Below are 19,589 nucleotides of genomic sequence, written 5' to 3'. Positions count from 1 at the left end.
TGGAAGCAGAGCCTAGAGAAACGCCATGAAGCAACGGAGTCAGAGCGAGGGGGCCTTTTACTGAGTGCCTGATGAGGAGGTGAACAGGGAGGAGTACTCAGCCACTGCAAGCAGGCCCGTCAAAGTCAATGTTAATAAAACCAAACTTGTCGTGTGCCCGAGCCTTTCTTAAGGCTACTCCTCTTCTCCCTTTTTTATTTTAGTTCAAACCAACACTTCTCTCTTAGTTGCCCAAGGTAGAAAGGCTGACTTATCTTTGACTCCTTCTGTTCTTTCATTTCCTATATTCAGCCTTTTGTCAACACTAGTCATTGCTGAGTCCTTGGCAAGGGAAAGATTTGCTGGAGTAGCAGAGTGTCCAGACAGTTCCGTGTCCTTTGGATGAGGAGCTGCAGGCATTCTACTACTAGGACTTTTGTGTAGACATTGTTTGTAAAGTTGGCTCCTCTTCAGATTGAAGCTTTCTTCTTCTCAGTTGGAGTGGTCATGGTGTGGGATAGCGGTAACCACAGGGTTGGCCCATGAGTCCCAGTAGGTGGGCAGATGGCTCTCTCCATCAGCCCAGTGGAGCCTCCTGTACTCTGGGCCCACTACCTTGATAGATGTTTCTTACGGAATGCTTCCAACTTATACTTTGCCTTTGCAACATTTTATTTGTGCTATCATCCTAGGTGCTTTTCAAAGATGAATACATATTCTTATTACACATACACACACGTGTATTTCAACTAATCCATGTAATGTCCTACTTAAAGTTGCTTGCTCACATTAATCCTTATTCATAAACAATATTTCAGCAGCATCTCTGAAGCTTATGTGGGACCATTCCAAAATGTGGCTAGAGTCCCTGAAAGAGTGAAAAATTTCACCAGAATCCCTGCTTACCATAGATCGACCCTTGGCACGTTATTCCTTCAGTCATGTTAATATGTTGTGCATGTTAGAATGGAGGGATTAGAGCTATTTTTACATCTGTCCCCCTCACCACATTGCGAGCTAATTAAGAGTTGTGACCTTATCTTTGATTCTCAGAGCTTAGCACTACGCCTGGCACATAGATGATTCGCCGTTAAGTGTTGATCTGAATCATCTCTCAAAGGCTTTTTCAGTTCCAAGAGTCTGTGAAAGAACTTTCCCCGTTTGTAGATAGCTAGAAACCACCAGAGGAGACTTAATTAGCACACCAACTGCCTTTGTGGGTAGCCAGGAGTTAGAGGAAATGTATTTTCTTATGCTTTCCAGAATAAACATTTACAAAACCATCTGGTGTTCACTAGCCTCCAATTTCAGAGTGCCCACAGTCTGCCTTTTTTTAGAGAGGAGGAGGACAAAGCAACAGCTTCCAACAGTTAAAAAACATTTTAAAAATCCCTGTTATTTGGGATATGTTGTTTGTTCTAACAGTCACTCCAATAAATAGATCAGAAGCTACAAGCCCAAGTTATGGAGCCAAGTGAGGTGGAAAATAGTAGAGTATTTCATTGACATATTGGTACAGTATCTTAATCTTATCCACATAGGATTGGAATAAATATAATGACAGTGTCTGATAAGATGGACAGCCTCTAGGGTGAGGAGACATGTCCAAGTTACTCTTTTGATTTTTCTCCCCAGGAAATAAGCTTTCCTGTTGATCTTGGCCCAGGAATGTTTGTTGAACCTGCTGAAAACAGAAGTGTTTTCCTTCTAAAACAAAATATCTAGGTTCATTCCTGTGGAAGTACTTCTTAGGCAATGTTATTGTTAATTCAGGTACACAAAATTTCAGTTTTATGTTAAGCTATGTTATAAGAAATAAAGCCAACGATAATGTGTATTTTCTCTAGAACATGTGGCAAAGCATTTGGATGTTCCATTTGCACCAGATGTTGCCGGTTTTATGTAATGACTGCTCAATAAGTATCGTTGACTTATTGTATGTGTAAGACACAGGAAAAACGCTTGGGAGGATTTATAAATTCCTTAGGTTACCATAATAATTTGATGTAGCTTTATCCTAAGCTTCAGTTTTTTAATATGGGTATTTCTTAAGATTACTGTTCTGCCATCTTGAACATATCTTAAGATTTAGGCCTACCAAGTAAGTAAGTCAATTTAAAATTTCTAACATTTTTAAGATGAAGAGAGTTTATGTGTTCTAAAATCCCCTTCATCTAATTTTCTTGCAGCGCTGTCCCCATATCCCTCCTTCCCTTTATATTTCCTCTTTCTTGGCCTCCTCTGCTCCTGCCCTGGCTGGAGGCCCATCTAATTTTCCAAGTCTCTTTAAATGCAGGGCACAGTGTGTGGCCAGCCTTGCCCTGAGGGTCGCTTTGGAAAGAACTGTTCACAAGAATGTCAGTGCCATAATGGAGGGACGTGTGATGCTGCCACAGGCCAGTGTCGTTGCAGTCCGGGATACACAGGGGAACGGTAAGGGACAGTCTTGTATTTCTCTGCCCATTTGTAATGGCGTGAAAGGAAAGCTGGGAGGGTCCAGAAAGCACCTTCGATACCGTGTGTCTGTGACTATTCTATAATATTCCAGAAGTGTCTATTAGGTATCAGTTTGACAGATTCTATCCCAATTCAATGCATGGAAACTGCATCAAAGACAGCAATGGTGAATTGAAGATACAGAGAAAGCGTTAAAATATAATAATATCAGCTATTCAGAACCCATGATGAATCTGTCATTCTAAACAGCTGAGTGTTTATGACACCCATTTCAAGCACCCAAACTTTTTACCTTTTAAACATTTTGGATAGATTTGTTTTAAAATGGAATGTGTACCTTAAGTATCTTTAAAAGGTGTGTTGGGCGTGAAGTTGCCTTCACATGATTCAGTATTCCATTAAGAATATCCGTCATTTTATTGTGTGGTAGTGATAGAGTAAGATCCGATGGGACTTATAAGGCTCTCAGGTTCCTGCATGAAATAAGAGCAAATGGCTGTGCTCCTGTGGTGCTTGCATCCTCTGTTTGTCATGTTTTGTATTAGATGGGAAAGTGTTACCCCAGAGGGCTTTGTTCTCCCTACATCTTCTAATTTACTCGTCAATCTGTTATATCCTGGAAGACTAGATAGCCAAGCTCATTGGATGTGTGTGTAAAATTAGAGAAAAGAGACTTGAAAGGCAGAAGAGTATAATGGTTAAAAACAAAGATTTTTGGAAGCTGTGTCCTTAGAAACACTCTCATCTATAATGTTCAAATAACAATTGTACTTTTCTCTAGGGATGTTATAAGGATTAAATAAGTTAGAACATTAAAACATTCAGAACGGTGCTGAAACTTATAAATATTAGCTATTATTATAGTTGAGTGATTTCTATGAAGTGTATAAATACTAGCGATTGAGGGACGTCTAGGAACTGTGTAAATATTAGCTATCATTATTTTTTGGTAATATCTGTGAACTAAGAATTCCTTTAACCTTCTTCCCTAATTTTCTTAATTTCTAAAATTCTGTTCTAGTTTTATGACTTTTAATAAGATACTGGAGGGTGTTTTTTTTTCCCACCACTTACACTCTGCACTTTCTTATTAAATTTATTTCTAAGTATTATGTAATTTTTGAAAAATCCCATTTCAGTTTCTAATTGAGTATTTCTGGATTGAGAAAAACTTGCTTTTGAATATTTGCTTTTTTATTTAGTCACTCTACCAAACATTTTAGTTAATTCTAATGTTATTTTTAACAAACTCTAAAGTTATTTCATCATCTATGAATGTTAGTCTGGAGATGTTAGACTAAAGATGTTAGTCTCTTTTTTTCAATATATTTAATGATTATTTCATTTTCTTGAATTATTGCATTAATTTAAACCTCTAAATCAATGTTGACAAATAGAGGTAAAAGTGGGAATTCCTGTCTTGTTCCTAATTTTATTGGAAATAGCTTCAGTATAGTTGCATGTTTGTTTTTGGTTTTTAGGGAACTGTCTTTTTCATGCTTTAGTTTTTCTTTTTAGTCTCAATTTTTGTTAGGAACTTTTGTTAGTAGTAGCTGTTTAATTTTACTAGAGGTTTTATCATCTTTTGTTAATAATTATGTATTTTTCCTTTAATTTTTTGATGTTATGAATTATTGACACCTTTAGTATATGGTTTTTATCACACATAATTGGGCTATTCAGAAAGTTTTTGTGACCTCCATTCTGGCTTATGGTTGTATTTTGGATAGATGAGGTTGTTAGATGAGTTCTGGATCCATGTGGTATTAACGTCTTATTATAGAAAGATGAGTCAGGAAAGGAGAGGCAAGAGACCAAACAGAATCCTAAATAATAGTTTTGTGTAATATTTTAGGGCACTGAAAATTTAAATATAATTATTTTCTTGCCCTCTAGGGATTTAAGTCTCAAATTCGAGACAATATGAAAACAACAAACATGTAAGGCAAGCTTACGCTCATCTTATTTAGAGTGCAGGGAAAGGAATAACAGCTAATTGTCAGGTAAATTTTAGATTTGAGGCAAAGAAGGCAAAAAGCCAGAGAAAGAGAAGGAAAGTGAAGAGCGAACTTGCTTCTTGAGTTGTTCTTTTCTGATGAACTGATGGCATGATTCCTGTTTTCAATTATGCTATCCGTATCTGGGTTCTAGAGTTAACACATGCACACACACACAATGACAACAAGCACATTTGTCACTAAAGGGAAAAACTGATGGCTATGGGGCAATTTGTGGCAGGGGGTATGGGGAAAGCAGCCTCGGGGGCCTGGGGTCTTGCCATTTCCCTGTTCTGAGAAGTCAGCGTAACTTGATCACTGAGGTTAGGCCAGAGGGCTGCTGCCTGGAGGAGCAGGTACCACCACAGGCAACGGCCAACAAAGCATTCCCAGGATGTGGGGACGGCCCTCCCAGCCAGAGAGAAAGCAGAACAAACAAAACAGGCACCTTGTAGGCAGGCAGAGCAGCTCATGGGATGTCCAAATAATAGGCTTTGGGGTTTGTAGAAAGGTTGAGAGGACATTGTGGTGAGGTAATGTAATGTGACACAGCCAAGCAAGAGTGAAGAAAGAATGGTTTCCAGAGCCTCACAAAAATTCTTCTGAGAGGGTTAAAAAAATGTTCTTTTTTTTTTTTTTTATAATTTTATTTATTTATTTTTTTCCCCCAAAGCCCCAGTAGATAGTTGTATGTCACAGCTGCACATCCTTCTAGTTGCTGTATGTGGGACGCGGCCTCAGCATGGCCGGAGAAGCAGTGCATTGGTGTGCACCCCGGGCCGCCAGCAGCGGAGCGCGCGCACTTAACCGCTAAGCCATGGGGCCAGCCCCAACAGTGTTCTTAATGCTAATGAAGTGTCATGGAATCATTAGCCTTTGATGGCCTAGCTGAAGTCCATGCACATGATTGGTGCTCCATAAGTGTTAGCTGGATGAGTAGATCCGTGGATCAATTACGGACTCTGCTCAGGTGAAGCCCAGCACTGTCCTGCTGTGCCTGGGTTCCATATTACCCTGAAAATGAAGAAGAACGGGAGTGAAAGGAGGGAAAGTCAGAAATTATAGAGAGGAATTGGGGAGACCCAGCCTTGGTCTTCAATGGAGGAACCCTTTCCTGTATCCGGGACTGTAGAAGAGTTGGCTCTTTCCCAGCACTTTTTATATTTCCCCCAGAGCAGCAGTTCCAGATGTTAGAAAGGCAGGCAGCTGATCCATCGATTCCAGGTTTAATGAGGAATGTGACTCTTTCACACTAAATCATGGTTTGGCCCAGTTATTCCAGTTGCTCTAGGGAGGGACATGCTCAAAAGGATGAGGGAGAAAGAGGGAGCTGCCACTCGTTAGATGCTAACTCACTTATTTTCCATAAGCTCACAATGAGATGCAACATAATAATTGAAATGGTATTAAAACAAGCCTGTGCCCCTTGTTGGTTTGAGAATTGGTGTCATGTTTTATTAGTTCATCTCTACTTAATGCTTATTCATTTTCCCCAATTCCAGGGCATTACTCAAAATCAAAAAAAAAAAAAAAATAGAAACTTCAAATTTCCATATTTCTACTGTGGCCAATATTTATTGCTATATCTCTAACTGCCTTCTCTCCTGAGAAAATGTTTTTCCTCTTTTACTGATTCCTGAGATAGCTTTTCTTGTTCCATTTGGGATCACGAAAGCAACATTAAGGGCATAAAATTCCTGGGGAAATGATGTTTATTTTGGATAAAGAGGCCCAAAGGGAGATAAGACTGATTGACAAAGACTTTTTTTTTTTTTTTGTGAGGAAGATCAGCCCTGAGCTAACATCCATGCCAATCCTCCTCTTTTTGCTGAGGAAGACCGCCTCTGAGCTAACATCCATTGCCTAATCCTCCTCCTTTTTTTTCCCCAAAGCCCCAGTAGATAGTTGTATGTCATAGTTGCACATCCTTCTAGTTGCTGTATGTGGGACTCAGCCTCAGCACTGCCGGAGAAGCAGTGCGTCGGTGCGCGCCCGGGATCCGAACCCGGGTGGCCAGTAGCGGAGCATGCGCACTTAACTGCTAAGTCACGGGGCCGGCCCCGACAAAGACTTTTAATTCAGCCAATCAGAAAGGTTTAAGCTACTTCATGATTATGTTTATTTTCAAGATGGAAAATGTCTACTTCTAAAAAGATATCCTACCATTTTGGTTTGGTAGATGGAAATAGACGTAATGATTATTAACAGGATTCTCTTACAAGTGCAACATTGACAAAAAAGAAAGTGGGAATATGAACCAAGCTTTACATAACGGCTACATTAGTAAGTAAAATTCAAATGGCTTTTTGCCATTTATAATACAAACTAGTAGTATGTTTAATTTTAGGTTAGAAAGGTAAATATGGGCCAGAACCAACTATTATGGATTTTGTTTTCTCAGAGAAAAAGAAGTCTCTGCCAAGATAGAATAAAATATGCACACTGGTTCCCTGTCATTTCGTAGCAGACACTTTTCCAGGCTTCCCGTTTCTGCCCTGTTCACCCACTTTTAGAGCTGTACTTTTTACTAAGTTAAAATCATAGAGCTTAACATTTGGGTCCGTTTCAGTGATATTATTTTATCTTGTTTATCTTTTCCTTTTTGGTACTGACTTGCAAGTAAATCTGGACAGACAGGTTGCAAAGTTGTTGTGCCAGCCTTTAGCAGAGCCACGAGGAGGCCAAATTATTGTACTTCAGCATTTCTTCCTCTAAAGTCTATATCTTTAAGGAATAAACTAAGCAACTTGGCTTATTAAAGCTTCTTACAAGTTAAAAATAGAGTACCTTTTAAAAATACTCTGGTCTGAAAATAGGTATACTCGTGTAGCTTTAAAACACATATCTGATTTTGTGCTAAATGTGAGTTCAATTACTCCAGAACTTTTCTAATGGTTTGTTGAGCAGTTGATTTGAAGACTCTGCCTATTAACAAATGTACCTAAAGATGTCTAGAGTCTGTGAAACCAAATTTGCAAGAGGCTCTTTTCTTTGTCTCTATCACTAGCTCTATCACCAGAGCCAGAGTTAACCAGAAAAATTATCAGAAGATTCTCAAGATGTATCCTCTACACTTAAATAGAATCCCACCCTGCCCTGGTATTGTTGGTAATCACACTCTATCATTAAAGATATGCGAAGCCTTGTGGAAAATAATTGCTTTTCAGTCCCTTTGCTGTTGCTTTTAAGTATGCCTGAATGTGTTATCATGCACTTGCTGCTTGCATTATACCGATCTGAAGAATGCAACGCTGACCTACATTTTTGACGCTGGGTCTGGCGTGACTTGAGAGACACATAGGCAGTGCCTGCTGAGACTCACAAAGTGTACCATACTTGTGGTGAGTGCTCAGCTAGAGGAGACCCTGTCTCCCTCTCTCTTGGCAGAAAGCACTCCTTCTGCTGCAGAAAGCCACATTAAGTCACCTTGCCTGGTCCAAAAGAAACTTGGCTGAACCGAGAGCTAGTCATGATTTCCATGAAGCGGTGATAGTTTTCTCTTCTCTATCATGATGCCCTCCAGCAGCTCAGCTTCTCACCTGATCCGGTTTACCCAGAGCATGTCCTTCCTCTGGGACTGAGCTCTAATGTCATTTTTCAAAAAACAATAAAGTGATTTTTGAGGTGTGATATTTTTTCCTTGCTGTTTGGCAGCCCTTCTTCTCAACAGAGGACAATATCCCACTTCACAAAAATTTTGCATTAGAGACCTCCAAGTCTTCCTACAACCCGCTGGCAGGAGCTCCTCAGGTTGGAATCGAGGACACCTGATTTCAACAGCTCAGACATCCCCACATCTAAGGAGGACTTTATTTATTAGATACATAACTTTCTAAATGAGGAGCAATGATTACCATTCACTTTTGAAAAGAGCAGATGCATGGCTGAGATTAAAAATTAGTCAACATGAAAGCCAAAGGAATTAAAATTTAGTTTCAAATTTGCTACATAATTTTCTCTTTGGAACAGAGAAAGAATATGTTTAAATTTCCTAATGATGAGCTGGGACTAACATTTGGACAATTTCTTTTCTCCCTTTCCTGATATCTGCTAAAATGCTACATATACCCTTGGCAAGCACTGGGTGTAAAACATGCTCCACGTCTCAAGCTCATAATTTTATTTTGCTTTTGTTTTTATTTCTTTGAACAAGTCATAATGTTGTTACCTCTATCTGTAGCCAATGTAATTCATCTTCATACTTTTCATGCCTGTGAAGGGATAATCACTAAATAAATATCAAACCCAAAAAGCAGTTTCAATTTATACATAAGAAAGCCTGTTTGAATTGACCTTTTATTTTCACATGGTACTAACTCATCCATCTTTCACTCCCACCTCCTGCTTGATAGGTGCCAGGACGAGTGTCCCGTTGGCACATACGGAGTTCGCTGTGCTGAGACCTGCCAGTGTGTCAATGGAGGGAAATGTTACCACGTGAGTGGCTCATGCCTCTGTGAAGCAGGCTTTGCTGGTGAGCACTGCGAGGCACGCCTGTGTCCAGAAGGGGTCTATGGCATCAAATGTGACAAGCAGTGCCCCTGCCACCTGGACAACACTCATAGGTGAGGGTCGGCTGCCCCTGGAAGGATGTGTCCTCATAAAGCTTTAACCATAGTGTCCACTATTTGGAAGGAGGGATTGTCGGAGAGGTCTCACCCAAGACCCTTCCTGCCTCTGGATCGTCCTGAGCAGGAACCGCTAAGTAAACAGAAGACTTTTTCACTGGGTGGGTGATGGTCCAAGTCAGGAGTGCTAAAATTATTAGATGGTCATGGGTGGATATTAAATTCTATTTGCTACTATTTGCCACTGGCAAAAATTAAATTTGCTGAGGTTAGTAGAACGTTTCCCTAAGGAAGGGATTCTATGACATTCCCTTAGAAGCAAAGATGCAGTGAGAGATGTGGGTTAAGTCCAGTTTAGTGTGTAAAAATATCAAAATGATTCTCACTGCAACATCTTTTACTTGACAGCACATCTGTATAGAGAGGAAGTATACCGGTGGAAGTTTTGCGAAAGTGCTTCACATGTGGCTGTCACATGGGAAATATGTTTTCAGAATTGATTACTCTGAAATAGAACTCACAGGGGTCTTTTAGTTCAAAAATCTCACGAAGAATTTAAGAACAGGAAACCATGATCCCACCCACCCTACTATACCTTGTCTGCCCCTGAAAATATCTTTCTACTGCCTTTCTTCCTTTCCCTCCCCTAAGGACCAGATAAATATCACTTCGAATTCTGGACTTCATTTGCAAACTGCTGGAAAAGTGGAGTCTGACACAAATGTAGTGCACTATATAGCAGCTCAGATGTTATGAGAATTACTTTGATTTGCATTCAGCACGGCTGTTATTTCATTTATGCCTCTGAAAGATAACTTGCAGCCACATCAAATCTCAAATGCACAAAAGTTAAAAGTAAACAGAAGCCTGTGGTTGGTCTTTTCTTTAAACAATTGTTAACAAGGAACAAAACAATGGACTTTGCACTTTGTGTAAGTGTGTGTGTGTGCACATGTGTGTGCTCACGCTGGAATACATTTTAGTGGGACTTATCAAAAAAATGCATTCTTCCTATGTCTCAAGCAACTTTGTAAGCTGTTTCAGTCAACTTTTGGTTTTCTTCATTGGAAAATATTGCTACTCCTTACATGACAAGGTTAAATAAACATTTGGGGAGTAAAAATGAATAATCTCTGTAGGATTTTGTTTGTTTTTCAACTCTCCAATGTTTAAGGAGCTGGCAGGATTGGAGACAAGTCATGAATTTGGCTGCCTTTCCTGCAGTATAAGGCTTGTCCCAGCAAAAGGTAAGCCACATGTAGTGATAGCTATGAACTTTTTAATACCACTGTGCTGTTTCATTGTGTGTAGACACAGCCTGAAATCAAGTAGATTAATAAACCTATACAAAGGAGCTCTATTATGAGAGGAACTGGACAAGCAGAGAAGATATTGATTTTGTTGGAATTGGGTACCATGTTAGTAGTGTCAAGGTGCAAGTGGACGGTTATTTGATTGACATCAATACCATGATAATTTTGACATAGGTCATGTGTACCTAAGCATCTATGCTTTAACAAAGATGTTCGTGAAATTATTTGACAATCATGTAGATCAAAAGAACATGGAATCTATCTAATGATGTATGTCAAATAATCAGAAGATTAAAAAATAATTAGCCTAAGTACTTCCCTAAATAATGAAAGCTATTTTTAAAAATTAGCTTTTACAAATTTCTCTTGAAACCAATTGGATGTTGATTATATGACTGTCTCGTTGAATTCACAGTTGGAGCTATCCATTTGATTCTTATATCTTGAACTTCCATGTAAAATTGTTGGAAACACACATTTCCTTTGAACCAAAAGGCATAAAATGTTTGTATTAATTGAAATTCTAGCTTGTTCATTTTACCATTTAATCAAACAACTGCAGCTTGCTATTACATAATTCATGATGTATATTTATCCCAAAACCTTTCATTATAATTAATAAGATAATGAATGCAAGTAAACTACTAGTTTACATTGTCCATAGGTAAATTTTGAGTTCTATGGATGTACATAATATCAACATATATTGCAGCCATATATGTGGGTAGAGGTTTGTATCGGTTAACTATGGCTGTATAAAAAGAAAAAACTACCCCAAACTCAGTGGTATAAAACAATAATTGTTTATTAGCTGATGACTTTTTGCTTGACTATTTGGGTTAGGCTCAGCTTGGTGGTTCTTCTGCTGGTCTCCCTGTGTTCAGCTGGCGGATCAACTGGAGGCTGATTGGTCCTGGAATTCCTCACTCACGTATCTAGCATTTGGCTGGGTGATAGGGGCAACTGAGCTATATATGTCTCCAGCGTCTAGCAGGTTAACCTGGGCTTCTTTACATGGTGATTGGCTTCCAAAAGCAGCAAGAGGCAAGACAAGCTGCAACATGCAAACACTTTTCAAACCTTTGGTTATGTCGTGTTTGCTAATGTCCCTTTAGACAAAACGAGTCACACGACCAAGTCCAGATTCAATATACTCCACTTTTTGATGGGAGGAGTTGCAAAGAATTTGTAGCTATTTTTATTGTAGTCTATCACAGGGTCAAAATGAATTCAAATATACTTGTAAGTGACATTAGTATTTTTAAAACGGTGCTATTATAGACTCAAAGACATTCACTGTGACCTGGACTTTTCAACTGAAAACTAACTTTTATGGTGGAAATGATTTTGAACAGGAAAATAAAATTCGAGATTTAGTAAGATGCCACATGGGATACGTATATTAACTCTTGTTAATAAGGACATTTAATAGCTGTGGGCAATCAAGATGGGCCTATGTGCAAATGGCACCTAATTGCCATTACAGTTGAGCATTAATAACATCTATGGAAATGAATGAGGGGAAGTTCAACGACTCATTCTGTTTTAGCCAATATTGTATTGGACTCCTATAATAATTTAACTCTTCAATTGAAAAATTTTACTAGAATATTTATATCTATTTGTATATGTGTATAAAATGATAGATACTCCTATATGTGTATAATCCTATTTTCATATACACAAAACAATCTGTTCTTTAGAAAGAAAACAGGTAGGAGTATATTACCCTTCAACCTCCAACCTACTGCTGTAACATCAACGCGTAAATCTCATTACCAATTAAGCTGCCTGAATGAGAACCCATCAAATGCGTCCAAAGTGCTCTGGCTTCCTACATCTAATTACAAATTGCAGAATACTAATTTTGGCGTCAATCAATCTGAGAACCAGTGTGCTGCACTAATTCTCACTAGGGGGCATTGAATATCAATTTCTCTGTCTGTCTCTAGCTTAGTTCAATTCCCTGTCCCCAAATTGTCTGTTTTGTTTAACATTTATGTCTACGCTATGAATATTATTTTCTACTTTTTATTGTAAAGTAATATTTTCTATTAAAAGATGTCCTTTTTTTAATAGTATGTTAAGATAAGGTAAACTACTTTAATGAATCCATCACCTGAAATATTTCTTTTCCTTTTCTCAAATGTAGGGCCTTCCTAAAGTAAATTTAAATTTGTCCCTGCTTTTTGCACAATACAGGCTTTTATTGGTCCTGCTAACCTTTTATTTGTGCTAAATCCTAAATTTTAGCAATTGTTTTTCTTAGCTAGCCCTCCTAGCAAGCTGCTATCAAACTTCCTTTTTCTTTGGTGTAAAAGCAAATAAACAAATCCGGATTCAAGTTTGATTCTGCCACTACTTGTGTAAGATGTTGAATAAATTACTTACTCTTTCTAGGTCTCCGTTCCCTCATTTATAAAATGGGGTCACACCTAACACTTAGAATGGTCGTAAGAGAAAATGAAATAATGCACATGGATTGCTTAGCATGGTGTTAGCACACATTCAGTGCTCAGTAGATGTTAGCTGCTGGTCTGTGCTCTCACTTACCATGTTATCATAAACGTCACATAAGTGAGTATTCCCTGCAATTAATGGTGATTCTCTTTAAGCCATGACTTTGACATTTTAAAAACTAATTTTGGGGGAAATCTTGCCTTTGTATGCAGTTATACAGTTTATAATTTAACACAGCTGGATGACTCAGAGATATTAGGGGGAAGCAGATTAGTGTGGGAAAGCAAGATCCCTGGAGTCAGACCCCACTACACGTCAACTGTGAGATTTTCACTTATTCACTCAATCACTATTTACTGTGGGCCTACCGTGTGCCAGGGACAGGTAACAAAACACACTCAACTCTTGCCCTCATGGAGCTCAAAGTCTAGAGGGGAAGGAAGACTTTAAAGGATTGTAAAAATAGACATGAGATTATAGATTGTGATGAGTGAGATGAGGAGAAAGAGCAGCGTGCTATGAAATATAGTAACAGAAGCGACCAGATTTAAATGTGAGTGGTCAGGGAAGGCCCCTTTAAGAAAGATATTTAAGCTGAGATTGGAAGGCTAAGATGGAGAGTGCTAAAGAGTGGCGAGACAGCATTCTAGGCGTATGGAATAGGCCACGTGAAGCCGTAAGTTACAAAAGCTCAATGCTTTCACAAACTAAAAGAAATCCATTGCAGCTGAGCATAGAAATAAAGAGAGAATGACAATGAAAGAAGAGGTTGGCAAGTAGGCAGTGGCCAGATGATGAGGCTGTATTGAGGGTGATCATATATCTGATGTTACAGGGACCGTTTGGTTTAGGCCTGTTGTCCTAGTAATAATTATTAGTAACTCCCTCTTCACTCTTAAAAATGTCCTGATTTAGACAATAAATTATATCATCACTCTACCTATATTAAACAGAATGGATTTTATTCTAAACTGTAGTGGGGAGCCTTTGAAGGATTTTAAGAAGAACGATATGATGTGATCTATTTTCAGATGATGACACATGAGTGAATGCAGGGAGAAAAGTTGGAAGGCTATTCAGGAGTTTAGGAGATAGGTGACATTGGCTTGGAGTAGGATGGTGACAGTGAAGATGAAGAGATGTGGATGGGATTCAAGATATATTTTGGAGCTAGTGTGGTTAGGTCCTAGTGATGAAGCAGATATGGGAGATGAGAGAGAAGGAGTTATCAAGAATAACTTTGAAGTTTCTAGTTTAAACAACTGAGTTGCTGGTGGTGCCGTTACTTCAGTGGGACAACTGAGAGCCAACACTGAATGAGGGTTGAAGAAAGGGAAGAACAAGGGCTCCATTTTTGACATATGAAGTTTGAGATGCCAGGTGTTTGCCCAAGGATAAATAGCAGATAACTAGATCGAGTAGATCTAAGTAGATCTGAGACTCAAACCCTTGTCTTCCGAGTCCAAACCTTCTATACGCAAGAAACCATCTTAAATGTAGAGTTGTGCGTGGATATTTCTTTCCTGCCATGTTTTCTGAGTAATGCTTGTGACGGATACCTAGGCCTTTGCTTGTGGGCACTTGGTTGCAGCGGGGGCCTAAAAGTATGTTTACATAAATTTCTGAAAATGAGTAACAAACTGTCCAACCCATGGGCTTTTTCCTTTAAAAAAAAAAAAAGAGGTAGGAAATGAGATTATGGGGTGTGGCTAATACCCTCACTTGATCGACTAGGACATCAGGCTCAGGGATGTTATGTGCTTTCACTAAGGTTGACCAGATAGTGGGAGAGCTGGAATTACCTCCTCAGTCTTCATCCCTTCCAGGTCATTGTTCTTTCAAGAGTAGAAAATCGATGAATGGTCTTCTGATGAGAGGTCATTTAGCAAATGTATGCAACACTGGATTTTGTTGTTGGCCGTAGTTAAGGGGAGGGTTTTATCTCCATCAAGGGAGGAAGACCATCTTGAACAGTCTTCCAATTGTGAGCAGAGCTAGGTGGAGTGTTAAGATTTTCCTGTAGTGAGAAGCACATGTGTTTTGAGGGCCACAGAGTGCCCTATTGTGTCAGCCCCACTAACGCGTGCCTCTTAGCACAGCTGATGTGTCCATTTGCTATGGAGCAACAGCTGGCTGCCTGGCCATCAATGTGGCTGCTGTTTCAGGTAGAGACAGCTGCTCCACCACCAGGTATGGGGAGCGGAGAGAAAGAAACAGGCTGAAAAGGACTCTGCTGTTGGAGTTCCTTGGATATCACCCTGGTTAATTGATTTGGTATTGTTCATTGGGTGGAGTTCTTTAGATTTTCTCTTCTAGTTGATCTCTTGTGGAATTAGTGCTCTCAATTCATGAAAATTAAAATGAGTTTCAGACAAAAGGACACAATTGTAATAGTTGTCCTGTTAGAGCATGACACTGATTTCACGCAACATTTCTGTAGTACCAATCAGGTTTCAGCCAATTAATTAAATTATACCAAGCCTGAGAATGAAGTTTAAATTATCATGCATAGAATTACCCACACGTTTAGTGATCATGGCTAAAGCAACATTTGCATGGGCCTTGGGTGTCATGTTTACCCGAGAGTGACTTGCTCCTTTCATCCACATCTCTCAGCTGTCACCCCATGTCTGGAGAGTGTGCCTGCAAGCCGGGCTGGTCGGGACTCTACTGTAATGAGACATGTTCTCCTGGATTCTACGGGGAAGCTTGCCAACAGATCTGCAGCTGCCAAAACGGGGCTGACTGTGACAGTGTGACTGGAAAGTGCACCTGTGCCCCAGGATTCAAAGTGAGTGGCTTGGGCTCTGGAGGAATAAGGCGAGGAGTGCAATGTGGAGCATATTGATACCATGATTTATATGACCTCTTCTGAAGCACAAATGTGCTAAAATCAATCACATTGTTAACAAGAAAGAGAATTAAGAGAAAAGTAGTAATGAGAGATATAAGTAATTACCTTAGAATGATGACTAGGAAAGCTGGTAAAACTATAAATGTGGCATTAATATTTAATTATTTAATTAATATCTGTCATGGAGTATGATATATTTTAGTTATTTCTTGCGTAATTATTTTACTGTGTTTTACAGGCAACAAAAAAATTACTTTTCCAAGTAGGATATGTATTATTGTCAACAGTTTTTGTTTTAATTCCCTGTAATTTGAAGGCACATAATATATCAAGTTAGCATTTATTATGTGTTTACGTTCAATGGTTAGTAGTAAGTTTTTTGATTCCTTTGAGAATCTACACCTTGCGAATATGCCTCTTGGCCAATAGAGCAGAATTTTGCCTAGTTTCTAGGATTTCTTAGCTATAGTTAGGAATCTTTGTTTTAAAGGAAAATGGGTTGTTCTTGAGTTATTTTCTCCCATTTTAAAGAGGAGAACATTAAACTATGAAAAATGTTGATGATTATTCCAGAGCACACAATGTAGAACGGATGGGTCATAAAGTCCCACAGCTGAGAGAGTCTTTACAGGATTTTCTAACCTATGTCACAGTTCTTTGGTCCAGCCCTTGAATTAGCCTTGTCTTAAGAGTCTCTTCTGTTTTCAGAGGAGGTGGCCTCCAGGCACCTTTGGTAACTGACTTCTATGTTTAATGCTCACTGTCAGATAATAAATTGAATCACGCTTCACACTTCTGGCTGAGTGTGTGTTCTATTCTTTGCTTCACCCACTAATCATATTACATATTATACAAGGAAGTCTATGAAGCATTGCAATTTAGTGTATAGTTCATATTTATGTTTATTTATTGACTCATTTTACAGCTACAGTTTATTGTTATCTATCTACTTGTGTGAACGAGGACAAAGGGTTTTGTATTTGCTACAAAGGAAAATTAATGAAGGCAGCAAGCTTTTTGGGGTCTTATTCAATCCTGTATCCTAAACATAGCCAGCTAGCATTGCCTCTGAATCTCTAAAATTTGTAGAGTGGTGACATTATGCAACTTTTTAAAATATAATGTGTTAAAATTAGAGAGGGAGTATAATTAGCTTTGCCAAGATAGATTTTTGTTTGTTTGTGTTGGCCTTATTTCAGTTGGTAAAATTGCACACATTTCCCTATTTGCGCCTGTCTAGGGAATTGACTGCTCTACCCCATGCCCTCTGGGGACCTATGGGATAAACTGTTCCTCTCTCTGTGGCTGTAAAAACAATGCTGTCTGCTCTCCTGTGGACGGGTCTTGTACTTGCAAGGCAGGTAAGTGGGTGAATGGTCTGATCCTGGTCCTGTTGTCTCCTAAAGTCACAGGAAAGAAACCTTGACTAGGCTTCTAGCTCCAGCTGAGCCAAAATTCGGTGCCTGAACTCAGCAACCCCTGCTCTCGTGAGTCAAGGGGAGAGGCTCACATGAAATGATCTCTGAAGTTGCTACCAGCTCCAAAAAGTCGGTGAGTCTCTGTGCTTTGGGGAGGAGTAAGCAAGCAGACATGTACGCGTGCCCCTAAATTGGCCTGAAGTCATGACAAGAGATGCAGCCAGGCAGCGATTTTGTGTGAGGGCCAGAACGTATGTATCTGTTGTTGCTGCAGCAGCTGGGACTCTGGATACCACTGTTCATGGTTAATGTAGTTCTGCTTTAAAGACGGGGTTGTTCTTTTAAACGTATATAAATATTTCACTTTCCTGACCTGAACAAAACTCAGCATTCCACGGTGCGCATCACTACACGTTACAGGTGCCCCCATTCCATATCTCTTCCCCCAGTAGCCCAGTAATGCTTCTCAGTGTTGGCATCCTTGACGATCACACAGCACACACAGCTGTTGGGGGGCTTTGGTTCATTTCTGATGAAGGCTTTATGTGAAAGAGCCAGTGCTCTCTGTGTTGGGGCTGAGGGCACTGCTGTGCATCTCCAAGATCTTTCTAAAGGGAAAGGTGGCTGGCAAAGGCTCGGCAGACTCCCTGCTGCCTTTGTTTCCTCATATGCTCTGGCGTTCTTGTCACGGCAGGCTGGCACGGGGTGGACTGCTCCATCAGCTGTCCCAGTGGCACATGGGGCTTTGGCTGTAACTTAACATGCCAGTGCCTCAACGGCGGAGCCTGCAACACCCTGGACGGGACCTGCACGTGTGCACCCGGATGGCGCGGGGAGAAATGTGAACTTCCCTGCCAGGTACGACTGAACCAGTGCCCCAACTGGGAAGGGCTGGGAGGAGCTGATGCCAGAGGGTTAGCTTATTTTTGTGGTTTTCCTGATTTAAAGTGTCTGAGTGTGAACCAAACCTCAGGAACTATTAGAAGAATTGAGGTACTTGAACTCAAATCCGATATAGGATTGGAAAAGGGGTAGACATCGAAATTGTTTAGGTGGCTGTGTGAGAATCACTTCTTTCTTTTCCTTCATTTCTACCTCGACTTCCCCCACGACCCCCCTCTATTTTCTCTGTTCTCATACACCCATCTCTCTGTGGCAGCCAGTCAACTGCATTTGTCAAACACCCAGTATATGCCTGTCAATTCTCCAAATATTGTGTTTCCAGTATAATGGAAACCCTCCCGCCTTTGGGGTGGAGAGTGGCAAGGAATTGAAAGGGGAGTGTGATTGTGTCACAGAAACGCTCATCGAGGTAGTGAAAGAAGATTTGGAAACAGCCGTCTTTTAATATAAATATCTCTGGAATCACAAGACTCTCCAAAGATTTCCCTAGTTCAGTGCTGACTCCATTCCCTTGACCTGCTTTGGAGATATTCGTCATACAGGACATTAGAAATCCTGTACTGTGTCTACCGTAGGCTGACAGAGGGTGCAAAGGGGAAGGGCATTCTATAGTACTGTGCTGATTTCTCTCTCTTCCTGAAGCACTTGTCCAGTTTCTTTCCATCTCTCTTTCTTCCCCTATCACAATTCTTTTCACCCGAGCCATTAAGCATTCTCTCAGTGGTGTGTGTTCTCTGCCTCCGGGAGATCATCTGATGGCATGATGACACTATGACCCCCTGAACAGGGCCCCTCGAGAAGGGCCTTCCATGAAGGTTCTTTTCTCCCTAGGCTTCCTCTTCATTAAGTACAACCCAGTTCCCAAGGCAGAGAGGATCTTCCCTGGGCTATTCCATGCCCTCCAAACCCCTAGGACAGAGTTAAATTAGTTTTCTGCCTCTCATCCACCAGTGAACAAATTATCAGTGCTCTGAGATGGGCTTGAAGATCACCTTTCACTCAATCTGATTGTAGACCAAACAAAGCCTCGGGTACAATCCTGTCCTTTTCGGTATATTAGATGCATTAGTAAATCAGCGAAGGCTGATGGTTTAGTGGTTCATATTGTAGTGAAGCTAAGTCCTCTGCAACCCTATCAAACATTAGTGGGGCCTAAAAAATGGTTTATTTATTTTATTTTAGTAAGTTCTAGACAAATGATTATGCCATCTAATACCCACTGCCTGTTATGCTGGTTCTCAGGTTCCTCCCTCTTGGTAACTGTGCACCCCATGTATTTCTTAGTGCTTAGGTGGTGCAGGAGGTTTGTGGTGCCCTCCCTCAGTTCATCAGGATCTGTCGTGAAAGAGCTGGCCTTGTAAATGCAGAGCTTTCCATTCCTCTCCCACAAACTAAATGATCATGTCCACGAAGAGTCTCATCTCCATTGGACCACCAGTGCTGATGTGCATGTGAAAACGTTAAGGTCTGGGAGGGGACTAGCGAAGAGGGTGTGCCCACTCGTACTCCAAGCTGTCTTAGGACCTTGAATCAGAATGCTTCATGTTATCTAGACTTCATTGGAAGGAATATATTAGTTAGGAAAAGTAACAAAAGACTTTCATTTTTCCTTATAGTTCCACATATCCCATTGACAACTT

General features: G+C 40.1%; 1 protein-coding gene across 1 annotated transcript in view; it reads left to right on the top strand.

The window, feature by feature from the left end:
- MEGF10 (multiple EGF like domains 10) overlaps positions 1-19,589 on the top strand; it is a 160,723-nt gene that overhangs the window by 104,659 nt on the left and 36,475 nt on the right. Inside the window, exons 8-12 of the mRNA XM_014796376.2 lie at positions 2,276-2,412; positions 8,786-8,998; positions 15,391-15,565; positions 16,869-16,989; positions 17,741-17,904. Coding sequence (XP_014651862.1) covers positions 2,276-2,412; positions 8,786-8,998; positions 15,391-15,565; positions 16,869-16,989; positions 17,741-17,904 — 810 coding nt within the window. The remainder of the gene's footprint in view (positions 1-2,275; positions 2,413-8,785; positions 8,999-15,390; positions 15,566-16,868; positions 16,990-17,740; positions 17,905-19,589) is intronic.

This window comes from Ceratotherium simum, chromosome 4, assembly GCF_057802395.1.
Source record: "Ceratotherium simum simum isolate JZ-2026a chromosome 4, ASM5780239v1, whole genome shotgun sequence".
Taxonomy (NCBI): Eukaryota; Metazoa; Chordata; class Mammalia; order Perissodactyla; family Rhinocerotidae; genus Ceratotherium; species Ceratotherium simum.
Note: the sequence above shows the minus strand (reverse complement) of the source record. Positions and strands in the feature narration are given on the sequence as shown.